The sequence below is a fragment of the Macrobrachium rosenbergii genome, chromosome 8 (assembly GCF_040412425.1).
Source record: "Macrobrachium rosenbergii isolate ZJJX-2024 chromosome 8, ASM4041242v1, whole genome shotgun sequence".
NCBI classification, from domain to species: domain Eukaryota; kingdom Metazoa; phylum Arthropoda; class Malacostraca; order Decapoda; family Palaemonidae; genus Macrobrachium; species Macrobrachium rosenbergii.
Genome location: NC_089748.1, coordinates 77,083,696 through 77,099,495, shown reverse-complemented (window position 1 = coordinate 77,099,495; position 15,800 = coordinate 77,083,696). Strand labels below are relative to the sequence as shown.

The 15,800-nt window shown below is 42.5% G+C and overlaps 2 protein-coding genes across 2 annotated transcripts; both read right to left on the bottom strand.

The window, feature by feature from the left end:
* Nucleotides 1-2,699: 2,699 nt before the first annotated feature.
* On the bottom strand, nt 2,700-5,067 carry LOC136841193 (uncharacterized). Its single transcript, XM_067108231.1, has 3 exons — nt 4,564-5,067; nt 3,610-3,751; nt 2,700-3,229 (listed from the first exon to the last, which is right to left on the bottom strand). The coding sequence occupies exons 1-3, from the start codon at nt 5,065-5,067 to the stop codon at nt 2,700-2,702; spliced, it is 1,176 nt and encodes a 391-aa protein (XP_066964332.1).
* Nucleotides 5,068-14,233: 9,166 nt separating this feature from the next.
* On the bottom strand, nt 14,234-15,496 carry LOC136841192 (uncharacterized). Its single transcript, XM_067108230.1, has one exon. The coding sequence runs from the start codon at nt 15,494-15,496 to the stop codon at nt 14,234-14,236; it is 1,263 nt and encodes a 420-aa protein (XP_066964331.1).
* Nucleotides 15,497-15,800: the final 304 nt, after the last annotated feature.

Genomic DNA, 15,800 nt, shown 5'->3' with positions numbered 1-15,800 from the left:
GTCGGAATAAATATACAGATAAGTATATATAGAAAGAATCGGGAAATGTTACCAGTTATTATTCTGAAGGTTTTCCCTTCTCACCAGTGAAACCACAACTATCCTTTATATTTAAAAGATGTATTTTCTATTTCTTTTTCCTTTCTGCAGCTTTTCACCTAACGTTCATGTTATGTATTTGTTTTAAATTCAACTACCACATGTAATACCAAACAGCATATGGGGTCTCTCTCCTCCCTCTCTCTCTCTCTCTCTCTCTCTCTCTCTCACTCTCTCATATACTCTATATATATATATATATATATATACATATATATATATATATATATATATATATATATATATATATATATATATATATATATATATATATATATATATATATATATATATATATATATATATATATAGTATAAATATATGAAAGTCATGAATAATTTCAAGCTTGCACATATGCTGTCTGGTTACAGATTAAATTATCCAAATACTGAGTAATTGTACATGAACCTCACACAGTTACAAAGATTACTATGTATTTACAAAAACTTACATGCAATATGTATATGGTTACAGGTGAAGATGTTCACTTACCTAAATGTACTACCCTATATATATATTGTTACGTGGGTCATTCGGCTGATGAGTTTAATTGTTAATCACTATGATTTGTATAGCCTTGCTTTACCTAAGACACACGTAATCCCATCAATTAAGGCTAAAAGTTACCAAAAAAAAGACAGATTATTAATTTAATTGGATTTGGTCGCCAGTTGAAACTAAATTACTCAATATATTGATATATTTTGAACACATGAATTAAATAAACCACATTACTCAACCATCTAGTTCAACAAAAAAAATGAATGATATAAAAAATCGTATGGGAGCTAATAACAGCTCCAACTTCGTCCCACTTCACACACAAGATATTTCAACATGAGTTAGTGGATGACACAGCAGCTGAAAAAACTCTTGTGACATGCAGATAGGCAATTCCAAGCACAGGACTTGAGTATCTTGTTGCTAATCCTTCTCTATACAAGATTATTGCCAGGTTCCAAGGCATGCCCGATTCTGGAAGAGATGTATCCAGATAACACTTCGAATTCTAGGACCTCTCACTTATCATTAATTGACTGCAAGGGATGTATCTTAAATCAACGATATTACGTTAACACCATGGAGGATACTTTGCACAATCTCACTGGGCAACACTAATTGTACTTCTTATAACTGACTTCATAAATTGGATATGGTTTTACTAGGATTTACTTAGTCAGTGACTGTTTAAAAGAGAAACTTGAAACAGGAAATAAGGGGGAGGTCTAAAGGGAGGAACTGGGAGTAATTGTCATCTTCACACTTACAGTGGAGTAGATAATGCAGTGATCAATTGCATCAGAAGCCCTGGGTCCACTGAAAAAGGCAATTTCCCTGGCTGTTCCACAAGAGGGGGAAAGAACAAAGGGAGGAGGCAGAAAGAGACACACTGCAATTGTGCTCTCACTCAAGGGTATCGCTGGACTGATGAGCTGGGTTAAAGTGCGTGGGTGCTTGCTTGGAAGACACCTCCCACTTAATGGCCTGCGGGTAGCCTGGAAAATTACAAAAACTTGCCAGTACAAAGGTCATAGTAAAGTGAGCTTAAGGTATACCCTGACTAAAGGTGGCCCTGGTAAAACCTAACCTGTTGAATATGTCCCTAAACTAAACTTCAAATCCGTTGACAACAGATAGTGTTTTGAAACACAACAGCCAGCTCTCTGGCTTGCCTCCCTCAACTGCTTTACACAGGGAAAGCTTTGGTGCTTTCTTTTCTTTGTTTTTTTTTATATTTCTACTAAATCAAGGTAGAGAGGTCGAACAGTATAAATATTTGTAAGAGCTCCCCCCTTAAAAAGGCCTTCACTCCCTTTCAGGCGTGAAGGTCTGTACTAAGCAAGCTGTTTGCCTCAATTACTTTACTCTTTTCTCCTGAACAAATTTGTCCCTTGCAATACAACTAGCTAATGATCTACCTGACTCTGGAAGGGGACATGAACTTTAATCACTTACTTCTAAAGACTCCTAACACTACTTAAAGGTGCTTACGGTTATTTATGTGCTACCTCTGATGATTGTGATATTCAGTCCTAGCCAAATGGTACATTCAATGACATAACCTATTAGAACACTGCCGTAGCACCAACATAAAGGACAATGAACTAGCTAAGTTACAATCTTACAAGTATACAATGTCCTACACTAGAATTTGCAATCACAGTAAACAAAAATATAACCTCCGTTCTGCAAATGAGGTTTGCCTCGTATGGTAAATGCTTGCCTCAACTGAGGTATTATGCCATGCGTGTCATGAGTTCAGTGTCTCTATTCACAATAGTTAGGGTGACTGGCTTCACAATTACAATAAACTTACATGGTTACCGCTGCTCGTTGTAAGGTGTAGGTGACAGGGTTACTGTTACGATGTACTCAATCTAGTCTAGGCTTTACTAAGACAGAGATCACACTGGCTACCTCCTCTAGACAGGAGCCAGGATCACTCTGAGATGGAAAGGCTCTGTGCCAAGAGGGCACACGTGCCAGGATGAGCTCATGGCTCTTGCAACTACTTGGCCCTCTTCCACCCCTTTTGCCTTCTTTTTTGGGTTCCTCCAAAGCCTACCTATGTCAGTCCTAGGAGGTGATGAGGGCACCAACTATGGGGAAAGGTCAGAAGGGCTAGCGGGCACAAAGTCAAGCGTAACATCAGAGGCTACAGGAAGGCTCCTTTCTCCGGCTGCTGCGACAACCGGAGCATGAGCGGTCTCAACCTCTGCACCCGGGGAGGCCAGTTCCTGGTCTCCCAGAGAGGGTGTAGCAGCTTGATCCACCGGGGGTTCATCCTCTGGGAACAGATTTGGTGAGGAAGAAGTGTCGGGTGCCGGAGGCTCATAGGTTGCTAGGATTAGTGCAGTGACGGGCCCTGGATCTCCCAGAGGAGGATCTGCCTCATGATCTGGATCTGGCACAGGGTCCTCTTCGAGTGGTGGCTCAACGTCCGAGGTGGACAGAGCGTGGCACTGCTTAGCGCTCACAAGTGGCACAGGCAGCAATTGATGGTCAGGCATGCCTGACGAGGGGCCCAGAGGTGCAATACCTGGCAGATGGCTTGAGTTGGGCTGAGACAGAGATTCCTGTCCCAGCTGGAGGTCATAGCCTCTTGGAGAGTCTGGTTTTGGAGCATCCACTGGGCATTGTTATTTGGGCAGCCCTCCCAATTAGTGGAGTGGCCTGTCTCCTTGCATGCTCTATAGCACTACTGCTTCTCTTGAATGTCCTTCCTTGGAGAGGGAGGACCTCATTGCTGGCTGTCCTTTCATGGACAGGGAGGACTAGGCCTAGAATTGTTTTGTGTGTGTGCCCTTCCTCGACCACTTCGGCGGGCGGAAGGTGGTTCTTCTTCTTTTGGTGGCACTCCGGTCAAAGTGGCTGTGCCTTGACTTGGTGATCCTACAGTCGGGGTCTCAGTGGGGGAAGTACCATGGCAGCGAAGTGGCGTTGAGGAAGGGCTTCCCTAGTGGAGGTCCCAACCAACAGGAAATCCACTCTGGGCCGAATTCCACTCACCATGCCAAGGCGGTGAGTTAGCATGCCCCAAGCTGTTGTGACCTGGAGCTTGACTGTGGGAATGGTTGTGGTGTGGCCCTCTATGCATTTCATCTCCCACTGAGTTTGCCCGCCAACGGTGGCATTGGCTGGCACTTGGACCCTGGAAATCAGGCTAACGTCAACTGCAGTGTCTACCATAACCAGAACGGGCCATGGGCAGGTAAGAGCCATTAAAGGGTGCCACCGAGATGAACTGGGTATCCAGCCTCTCGGGGTGAGGTATTTTCTGCGGCCCGGCCACGGAGAATGAATTGCTAATTAAGTTGACGAACTTGGTGGCTGGGACATGATTTAGGCAGGCTGGATGTCCAGCACTATAGTGGCCGGCAGTACCACAGGATCGGCAAGAGCCTTTTGTTGGGGATTAGATGACCTGCGGTGACTGTTGGTGGAGAGGGTTGAGTGGACATAGAGGGAGCGGAGTTCTGGTTGTTAGTAGAAGGCTGCTTATTGTTGCCCAACTTGTAGGAGGCAATCAGATTCAGTGTGCCCTAACTTCTTGCAGTGGGTGCATGTAGGTTTGCTAGGCAGTCCGTTCTTCAGGCGAGTCGAGCCTGAAAGGTATCCGGGTGGCACTATGCACCGCTGAGATGTGCTGTGGGACAGGTTGTAGGTTTCCCAGGGATCAGCCATACAGCAGGCTTCCATAAGGGTGGTGGGCTCCTTATCACTGAGATACACAGCAAGGGGCCAAGGCACACATTGGAAAAGATCCTCCAGCATGGCCCGACTAAATAGGTCCTCAAATGTAGTGCACGACAGGGAGTCAAACCAGCGGGTACCAGACTGGGTCTTGTGACAGACCCATTCGGTCCAGGACCAGCCGACTTCCTTGGCAAGACCGTGGAACCGTTGTCTCCATTTCTCCGGGGTTATTTCATAGGCTTTCATTATGACCCTACGAACTTCTACCATGTTGTCACTCTGACTCTTCTCCAGTGAGCGGAGGGCTGCCTTAGCTTTTCCTTCCATGTGCTTGGTAAGCACTAAGGCCTTCTCTGTCTTGGTGGTGTTGCAGTTTTCAAAGAGCAACTCTATTTCCTCCAACCATGCTTCTGGCTCTTCCTCAGTCCACTTGGGGACTAGAGAATTAATGCTTGAGATCAAAGCTTTTGGTGCAGCACATGTGGGGTTGGAGGCTTGTTGGATAGCCATAGCTTCAGCACTTTCCTTTCTTGCTTTCTCCAGCTGGAGCTCCTCTTCTTTGAGGGCTAATTCATGCTGTCTTCTCCGTCCTTCTCTTGTATCTTCCAGCTGCCTCTGTTCTTCTTCATACCTCCTCTGTTCCTCTCTTTCTTCCCTCTCTTGCTTGGTCAAGTCATCCAGCTGTTCCTTGACCCACTTGGTGAGTTCTGGTCCCATGAGACCTGCCTCCTTCTCTAGATCCATGAGGGCTCTGTAATCGTCTGTTGCCATGGTTCTAGTAGGCAAGGGCATCTATTTGGGTTGACTGGACGTACTTGGGAAGTGAGGACGTGTCCCTCAGATTTGGGTGACACTTCAGTGGTGTGGTACTTTTCAATAAGGTGGCACTATGGCTGAGTGTGCTGTGCAAAGGTCACACTAATGGCACTCTGGGTCTCTAGGTACAGGTGTAGCTTATGTAGTCACAAAAGGAGAAAAAGGGAAGGTAAGAAGAAAGAGATAGGTAAGCTCTTCAGTTTGTGACAGTGCCTCAGATTAGTGGCACTGTGGAAAAGGAAAATAAATTTTTGGTTGCTTTGGCCCTCGTGGGTGACTAGTTCCTAGTACCAGCTGTGCCACTTCCTTTTTCTGCGGAGGGAGGAAGGCTAATTTTTATGCTGAGGTTTGGATAAAAGACCCCACTCATGACTGACAGTTTTCTATAACTGTGGGTAATCTTAACTTATCCTCATCTATCTGTGGGACAGAGGTGTTCCTTTTATTTGTTTTATTTCAAATAATTATTCCTATGTCGGCCCGTTCTTTTAATGAAGACGGTGCACGCACACTTCGGAGATATCTTGAATGCTTACGTGAATGGATAAAAGAAGTGGAGAGAGAGAGAGAGAGAGAGAGAGAGAGAGAGAGAGAGAGAAAAGAAAAGTATCCAGCAAGCTAAGTTTGTACTGCGTGAGTAAATAAGTAAAGTTGTCAATACACATTAGCAGGTTTCTTCTTTTGAAATACTTCTTACTTGGGCTATGTTAGTAATGGATTGTCTAGCCAATCTTAACTGGCCCTATTACATCTTATACTAATAAGTATGGTTAAATGATGGAAGTTCTTTTTTCATTTTATATAATTCCTTGTGAAAGTGTATTATGTGTAGGAACTTTTTTTTCCCTAAATAAGTAATTCCCTGACTAAGTTATTAACTTTCTTTTATCTGTTGTATTAAATCCTAAACCTAGTTTCCCTATAATTGAAGTATATATTTTTTTTTCTCTAAGATTTGCGAGTATGGTAAAGCGTGAGACAAAGTAGTTCGCTAAGTGGAGCAGATGAGGCAGACGTTACTGTGACTCGTGACGTCCCACAGGTAAACAATAGCAAACAATAACAACAAGGTTTAAGATGGCGGCCACTGGCTCGTAGGCAACCCATTCCCCAAAATGTCAGACGGGTCATGTGATCACACAGCAGATGATTCAAACACAATGCCTTACTGGACTCAAAATGCAGGAGACCGACTGGTGGAGGAATACACAAACTCCCGCCTCTGCGATGTTTATTACAATAAAAAGAAAAAACACAAAATACTCAAATTCCTCTTACAAAACAAATGAAGCTAATGTGGGAATGCAAGTTTTAACTTAATATACAACAAATGCAAGCTATTGTACGTTATAAAGAAGGAAAACGAATTTGTTATGATTTTTGCTTTTTCCCTTCCTTTTTATGTGCTGAACTAAACACTGCAAGAATCCACCAAGCTTACTATGGGGCCATTGAAGATACAAAGGAATGGCCCCGTGACGTCCTTACTGGCCTGATTTACATTAATGTGAAGGGCAAATTATGAAATTAACACTGTTACAGTTCATTTGCAATATTAATGGCAAGGAAATTTGACATGAGGGAAACTAATTCTCTTCGTAAAGCTCAGTCAGCACCTTCTCTGTAGGGCGGACATGGTTGCTGTTTTGCAAGAAATCCTATGGACTTGTGAAAATTTGTCTGTCCTATCCTACGAGAGAAGTGCTAGACACACACCCTCCCAGGACCGTCATGCAATAGTTGACAAGTTCAAAAATTAATATCATGAATAGCAAAATATTAAATCTTGACTTCGTAACTTACACGGCCTTGACTGGAATGTGGCTCGGTATCCGAATGCGGTAAACATGTTCTTATTGTTGTAAATTGTAAATTATAGCTGCTCTCATTTATTGCACACTTTCATACCTACTCTTATTCTTATATCATTGGTATTCTTAATATTACTTACCTTGGCCTGTATCCTTGTTTGGGAAAGTTTAGCATGAAATTAATATGATCTGACATTTTATCTTTAAATTAATTCGTATTTAATTTGATTCCAAGTTGTTTATATCTGTGAATTAATTAGTGAAATTAATTAGAGTTCATGACAAGGTCAACCACTGTTACGTGGGTCATTCGGCTGATGAGTTTAATTATTAATTACTGTGATTTATATAGCCTTGCTTTATCTAAGACCCATGTAATCCTATCAATTAAGCCTAAAAGTTATAAAAAAAGACAGATAATTAACTTAATTAGATTCAGTCGCCAGTTGAAACTAGGTTACTGAATATATTGATTTATTTTGAACACATGAATTAAATAAACCACATTACTCAACCATCTAGTTCAACAAAAAAAAAAATAATGATATAAAAAATCGTATGGGAGCTAATAATAGCCCCAACTTCGTCCCACTTCGCACACAAGATATTTCAACATGAGTTAGTGGATGGACGACACAACAGCTGTAAAAACTCTTGTGATGCGCAGATAGGCAATTCCAAGCACAGGACTTGAGTATGTTGTTGCTAATCCTTCTCCAAAAAAAGATTATTGCCAGGTTCCAAGGTGTGACCGATTCTGGAAGAGATGTATCCAGATAACACTTCGAATTCTAGGATCTCTCACTATCATTAATTGACTGCAAGGGATGTATCTTAAATCAAGGATATTATGTTAACACCATGGAGAATACTTTGTGTAATCTCACTGGGCAATACTAATTGTACTTCATATAACTGACTTCATAAATTGGATATGGTTTCCTTAGTCAGTGACTGTTTAAAAGAGAAACTTGAAACAGGAAATAAGGGGGAGGTCTAAAGGGAGGAACTGGGAGTAATTGTCATCTTCAGACTTACTGTGGAGTAGATAATGCTGTGATCAATTGCATCAGAAGCCCTGGGTCCGTTGAAAACGGCAATTTCCCTGGCTGTTCTACAAGAAGGTGAGAGAGCAAAGGGAGGAGGCCGAGAGAGGCACTGCGCTTGTGCTCTTTCTCAAGGGTATTGCTGGACTGATGAGCTTGGTCAAAGTTTGTGGGTGCTTACTTGGAAGACTCCTCCCACATAATGGCCTGCAGGTAGCCTGAAAAATGACAAAAACTCGCCAGTACAAAGGTCATAGTAAAGTGGGCTTAAGGTATACCCTAACTAAAGGTGGCCCTGGTAAAACCTACCCTTTTGAATAGGCCCCTAAACTAAACTTCAAATCTGTCGACAATGGCTGGTGTTTTGAAAAACATCCAGCTCTCTGGCTTGCTTCCCTCAACTGCTTTACACAGGGAAAGCTTTGGTGCTTTCTTTTCTTTGTTTTTTTTTTTATATTTCTACTTAACAAAGGAAGAGAGGTCGAACAGTATAAATATTTGTTAGAATATATACATACATATATATGTTAGAATATATATATATATATATATATATATATATATATATATATATATATATATATATATATATATATATACACACACATATATATATATACATATATATGTATATATTTTATTATACATATATATATATATATATATATATATATATATATATATATATATATATATATATATATATATATATATGGATGTCTTTTCCTGTAATACCACAGTGTAATATGAATATAAAAAGGCCCATAAAACACTATTTAAACGTTGCAACCATATATTTCGGGCACTTGCTTCTGTGCCCCTGTTCACTTGTAGAATATTCTACCTGTGAACAGGGGCACAGAAGCAAGTGCCCGAAATATATGGTTGCAATGTTTAAATAGTGTTTTATGGGCCTTTTTTATATTCATATATATATATATATATATATATATATATATATATATATATATATATATATATATATATATATATATATATATACGAGTGTGTGCTGCATTCTGTAATGGTATATGGTATATTATCAGAAGAACAGACAATCGCGAGGGGACTTCGTTTTGTGGCTGGGTATGATTTGCTTGTTGTGCAGTGTTTAAAGATCGCCACTGGAAGATCCGTTATTTGATGCCATCGAAGTGAGTACCATAACTCATGAACACTTATATCTTTTCCAGATATTATGTGGAAATACCCAGTTGTGCTGCAGTGAAATTCCTCTGTTTCCATTATGCACTTTCCCATTCTGTTCTCCATAGCTCATTTTTCCGTTTTGAATACTGATTTCTTGTAACACCATTTCAGGTTTTAATATATGATATATTTCTTTTAACAGGAATTCTGGGTTCGTCCCGTGAGGACGAATATTTTGGAAGTGGTGTTTATTTTTACACACTATAGGACTTTTATTTAGGCCTAAAATAATTATGACCTTTTTACTTTGCTTGGTGACCAGGATGTTAGTCACTAGTACTGGTTGGTCTAGAATCATTAATCTGAATATTTGTGACTCAGAATTTCCTCTAGTGAGGATTTCCATTTAAATGGGGTGGGAATCACTCCACTTCATGACCGTAGCTTTTGTTGAATTACTTTTTTTTTAATTTGCAAATAAAGTCTAGTCTTGCACCTCAGTGCCTAATTCCAGTAGGCCTTTGTTTGAGGATAGATTCATTGACATGAGTCAACGAGGGAGAAGGAATTTGCTGACCCAGGGCTGGCCACTGCTACCAGAGAGTCTTAGGGGTGTAAGATGACTGGTGCTGTTCTTAAAACAGATACAGTAAGAGATTGTGACCCTATCTGACCTGGGTATAGGGTCATTAACATATATATATATATATATATATATATATATATATATATATATATATATATATATATATATATCTGGTATCTATATATATATATCTGATCTGCTGGTATAGTGGTTAGTGTCGTGGGATGCCACTCAGATGTCACAGGTTTGCATCTCCCCCAGGGCAATGAAAAATCACTGGCTCTGTATCATGATCAGTTACTGCTGCAGTGTGGGGTCTGCAGTGGGAAGTTGAAACCACCAATCTTTGGAAGTTTGAATTATAGGTCAATGGCCCCTGTGTGCTTGTTCCATGTGAATATGTTTCAGCTATTGAAATAAATAATAATAATAATAATAATAATAATAATAATAATAATAATAATAATAAAGTCTTGCAATGTTTGCTGAAATTACTCTATTCCTTCCTCAAAAGCATTCAAAGCTTCACCATGAGTCTCCTTGTTATAAATCCCATGCAGAATTTAAAGCCTAAACAGCCACCCTTTGGATGCCTTAAAGTTTGCAATTCCTTGCAGGCCTCTCAGCTTTGTAGATGCAGCCATCAACTCAGTACCGCAAATCGGCATGCCAGCCACCCTTTGCTGACAAACCAGGTCAAGGTTGACTGTTCAGTCCTTTCATGATGGGGTTTTGCCATCACCTTGTGGGGCTGGCTTCCTGGTGTCTTTTTCTAAAGTCTGTTGCATACTTCTTCAAGCTTGTCCTTGGCATGCTTGATATCCAGCAAGGTTGAATGGACAGTACGACACTCCTGCATTATGCAATCTATAGACCAGCCTGCCTTGACTTTCCTGATGATTTCAAGTTTCTTCTGAAGGGTCAACACCTTATTTACCCTCTTAGGACAAGGTGGAGCCATACAGAGACTAAACAGCACCACACAAATGCTGTAGTAACCACAACAAAAGCAACAGAATGACTGGGAAGCATTGAGGCATACCTAATCACAGCACCCGTCAAAAGCCTGACACTGCAACTGGAAGGAGAAGCATGCTTTGCTACCAAGTGCACTGACACTCTGCAAATGTATCCAATTAGAAAGGGAAATTTTTATGATATTATCCTGAAGCATAATCAGCCCTTCAAAAGCAAAGAATGATGAGGACATGTAATGATATACCCATTTTGCTAATAGCAGGAAAGCTAACAAAAAATCACAAGTCCTCACCCACCAACGCACTTTTTATAATACACTAATGAACTGGTGACATTTCTGTATCAGCCATTTAAAAGCAACAAACAATGTGCCGTATGATGACGTCAAATGACATTGTGCTTTTATACCGATAGCAACTGCAAAAACTCTCAAAAGTCAAACACCCTCCTACCCCTCCCCACCCATCCCACATGGCCTTCCTGCTCTGACTCCCAATCCCACATGGCCTTCCCACCCCGACTCCCGCCCTGGAAACTCCTTTCCCAGTCTCCCAGCCCCCCAATGACCCTTTCGCTGAGTGCTTATGCCTGTAAACATTGTCAATTAAAGGTCCGTTCACACATTCACGTATCAGCCCATGCATGTTCACGCATGAATGGAAACTGGTAGTTGGCAACAGCTTACGTAAGTACTATGAAAAAGTTCCGTAATACGCATTTAAGATCGTGGACATGCGGAGCGGAGTCGGGAGGTCGATAAGCACCATCCCAGCATGCGTGGGGAGCCACGTACGTTTCGATATGTTCAAAAGTTACGTGTCTGCTCACGTCATCAGTCATTTTGTGTGGTTCCACACGCACCGCGTGGTGCATCCGTAGCGTGGGCTACGTGCCTGCGGGACAATGACGTGTGGTCCCACACTGCTCTCCCGTTCCCGCCAAGCACCGCGTGGGTCCCCACGAGGTTCGGGAGTAGACGTGGCAACAGCGCCTTTCCCCCAAGACCTGAGACGATGAGGCAGCGCTGTGTCATGTGTATAAAACAGCTTGTGGCACGGATGCGGCTTCAGTTCCTCTCCCGGACAGGCAGCAGCAACACCGTTTCTCACCCCTCCAGCGCCTTCGTCAGCAGACCATTGAAGAAAATGCCGAAAGTAAGCAGCAACAGACAGCGGAAGGGGGCTTACAAGCCTCCAACATCCCAGTCAGGAGCAGAGACGGCCTCTACAAGGTGGCCACCTCCTGCAGCCACCCCTGCATACACCATGGAGGAGGATGTGGTCATAAACCTTGAAGAGGCTGACGAGGTGGAGGACATGGCCAGTGACCATAGCCTCTTCAACGACGAGGACGTTGGCCTGGATGACGTAGACTCCGCCGATGATGACGGGAACGACGAAGCTGCTGACGGCACCGCCCCTGGAAAAGCGTGTCGCAAGAAGAATCCCTCTGTCATCCTCTCAGATGAAAATGAGAGGCTGTTAGGGGAGTGGTTGGAGCAGGAGGCAGAATTCATATACAACAAGGGCATGACGGCATACAAGGACAAGGCCAGGGTGTGCAGGGCATTTGAGGAGAAGGGGAGGTCACTGGATCCTCCTGTGTCAGGCCCTGAACTCCAGACCTGGTTCACCTCCCTCAGGACCCACTTTGGACGCCTCACAGCCAAAAAAAGTGGTCAGGGGGCCAGCAGACGACTGAAGGACCGTGAGAAGTGGATACTGAACATCTTCCACTTCCTCAAGCCCCACATCGTCCGCCAAAAGAAGCCCAAGGTGTTGGGACTTCCGATGGTATGTCTTATTTTATTGTTTCATTGTTTAGTAAATCAGTGACTGAAACTTTATTGCACAGTTTATTTAATTAATGAAACTACAACTTTGTCATTCACAGTACATTTACATTCTCTCATACATGTTCCATCTCTTTACAGTCTGCGTCTGCTGCAGCTGCTTGCAGCAACCCTCCTGGCCATGGTCCTGCCCTTGCTGTTCCTGCCTTTTGTGATCCTGCTGGCAGTGCCACTCCAGTCCCCTGCTCGTCTGATGACCGGTCCTCCACCACTGATGATCCTGCACCACCAAGGAAGTCACGGAAGGAGGACAATGCTGCAAGTGGGGTCCTGGAAGTGTTGCTGCAACAAGCAGAGTCAGCTCGGGAAAGGCTAGAGGGGGTCATAAGACCTCTGGGTGACCCCAAGATGACGTACTGGCGGAACGCCCTGGAGGAGCTTGCCGCCGACTGTGTGGATGTGGGGCCCGAGCTGAGGATGGCGCTGAAGGTGGAGTTCATCTCCGTCATACAGCGCTTTGTGAGGGCTACCAAAGAGGGCATCACGAGGCCGCCATGTCATCTGATACCCCACACCCAAGCAGAAGCCCTCTGGGATGCTCCGCCTGTGGCCCCAGCTGCCCTTCCTGCTACGACGGCTGCTACATGTGTGCCACTTGCTACACCTAGTGGTGCCATGGCGCAGCCTCTCAACCTCACGGCACAACAGGTGGCGATGCTGCACGCGCAGCTGTCTGCACCTGCAGTGACGTCCACACCCAGGGACCTCAACGTGTCTTTGCCAACGAGCAGCTTCCTGGAGAGCCTCTAGTTTAAGGCAACATTTTTTTTATACATATTTGGTGAATGTGTCAATGTGTATTATAAACAAATGTATATATTTTGTATTATTGTATGTTTCCATGTAAATATTTCAGCATTAGTATAAGCAATAAACATAATTGAAAAATAACTTTTATTCAATGAACTTAAAACCATCAAAGTAACAAAATGAAGTAATAATAATCACACAATTAAGACATATGCAAACGACTATATAGTTGAAAAGTAACTTATATATACAAATATCTATTTTGTTTTGTATTTTTGTATGTTTCAATCTATATATCAGCACTAGTATAAACAATAAACATATAATTGAAAAGTAACTTCTATTCAATGAACTCAAAACCATGAAAGTAACGAAATGAAGTAAGAATAACAACAAAAATAAGAAGTAAGTGAAGATATATTATATTAAAATAAAAAAATAAAAAAATATCTGTATTTTCATATTATTAAGTTGTTCTTCACTACTGCTTGGCAATGGCCAACATAAAGGTATAAACCATTTCAAAATATTCAAAGTTATAATCTTCCCACGCCTTGGAGTAATGCACTTAGCCACATTGCAATGCATGTATTTGCTTCTGCATTAAAAATGTCAGAGTGTATGATCCAATACTAACAAAAGAAAACATATGCAAACAAATATATAGTTGAAAATTAACTTATATAACAAATGTTTATTTTTGGTATTGTATGTTTCAGTGTATATATCAGGATTAGTATAAACAATAAACATATAATTGAGAAATAACTTTTATTCAATGAACTAAAAACCATTATACTAATAAAATGAAGTAAGAATAATAACACAAATAAGACATATGTAAAACAAATAAATGCATAAACACAAAGGAAAAGTAAACAGTACGGACGTTAAAAATTTTGGAAGTCGACATACAAAGAGAAATTATTATAACAAATATAAATGTAGGTTAACAGTAGTTCTCCTGCCAAATAACGGAATCGCCAGGAGATGAAAAGTAGTCTTTCAGGATGTTGCGTTGTTCCTTGGCATTCCTGGTTGCAGTGTTGCCGCCCATGGTTGGAAGAGCGTCTCCTAGGGGTGGGTCACTCCTCCAGGCACCAGGTATGAAATCATGTGTGACGGGGTTCTCCTGATCTGCTTCCTGCCTGCATGGATTTCTTGTTATTATAAGGTTGTGCAGAACACACGCGGCCAGCACTACTGACTCTAAACGGTCAGGCTTGATACACATTGACGTGTGGAGTACTCTGAATTTGCTGGTCAGAATCCCGAAGGCATTCTCCACCGTCCGCCGTGCCCTACTTAACCTGTAGTTGTAGATCCACTCCTCCTTGGACAGGCCTCTTTTGGGGTAGGGTTTCATGAGATAGTTCCGCAGGGGGAAGGCATCATCGCCAAGCAGGAAGTAGTCTACAGGAGCTCCATTTGTTGCATCTGGTAGGGTCTCAGGTTGGGGAAGGTCTGCTTCCTGTTTTGCCAGCATTTCACACAGACGGGTCTGGGTAAATACACCACCGTCCGACTCTGACCCAGTGGCACCCACGTCCACGTAGAGGAACTTATATGAAGCGTCGACAATGGCAAGTAGAATCATGGAGAAGAACTTCTTGTAATTGTAGTAATGTGTACCACCAAGGGGAGGGTTATGGAGCCTGATGTGTTTACCGTCTATTGCTCCAATTACGTGGGGGAAGTTCCACCGTTCCTCAAACCCGCGGGCAACCTGCTTCCAAGCCTCTGGTGTTTGTGGTACCTGCAGTTCCTCATCTCCAAAGGCAGAAACAATGGCCCTGCAGGTCTCAGGTACAATGCAACTTATGGTGTTGTGAGCTACTCGGAATGCGTATTGCAGGCTCTTGTAAGAGTCACCCGTGGTGAGGAAACGTAGGGTGATAGCCACACGCAGTCCTGGCATAAGGGGTTCCCTCCAAAATGTGTGTTGCTTCTGAATGTAGGGTGTGACACATTCAACTATTTCACTGAATATGTCTCTGTCAGTTCGCGTAAAATTCCTGTATAGTTCTGGGTTTTCTGTTGCCAGCTCCTCCATCAGGTTGTCATAGTGGCCTAACTCCCCTCTTCTTTGCAAGTACGGCCAAGCCCAAACCCTCCTCGGCCTCCTCTTTTTTTTCTTATTTTCAATTGCAATGTAGGCCTTCACAGCTTCCATCAATACCATGCAGTACACATACTCCACGATGGCCTCCATTACGTTTCTTTGTTGTATGTGTGCTGGTGTTATAAGGGCAACGATGTCCTCAATGTTCTCTATGTTGATTCAGCAGCAGGGGAATACTTCTTGCTACAGGGAGGTGGTGAATGGCACTGCAAACACATGTGCACAGCACGACCCTTTTGTACCTGGCGTATACCCGCCGATGTACGTGGGGATATCGTGAGGATGTCGTGAGGTCACAACGCACAACGTTTCACATACAGTATACGTTCGTGGGTGTTACTTGCTCTGCCACGCATTACATGTGGGGGTGTGGCCTATTGTCGTGGCAGTTCAC

Coding starts and splice junctions, on each gene's coding strand:
- LOC136841193 (XM_067108231.1), bottom strand. CDS start 5,067: ATGGCAACAGACGATTACAGAGCCCTCATGGATCTAGAGAAGGAGGCA. Junction 3,752..4,563: donor AGAGTCAGAGTGACAACATG/GTAGAAGTTCGT, acceptor CCTGATTTCCAG/GGTCCAAGTGCCAGCCAATG. Junction 3,230..3,609: donor TAACTCACCGCCTTGGCATG/GTGAGTGGAATT, acceptor AACAATGCCCAG/TGGATGCTCCAAAACCAGAC.
- LOC136841192 (XM_067108230.1), bottom strand. CDS start 15,496: ATGGAGGCCATCGTGGAGTATGTGTACTGCATGGTATTGATGGAAGCT.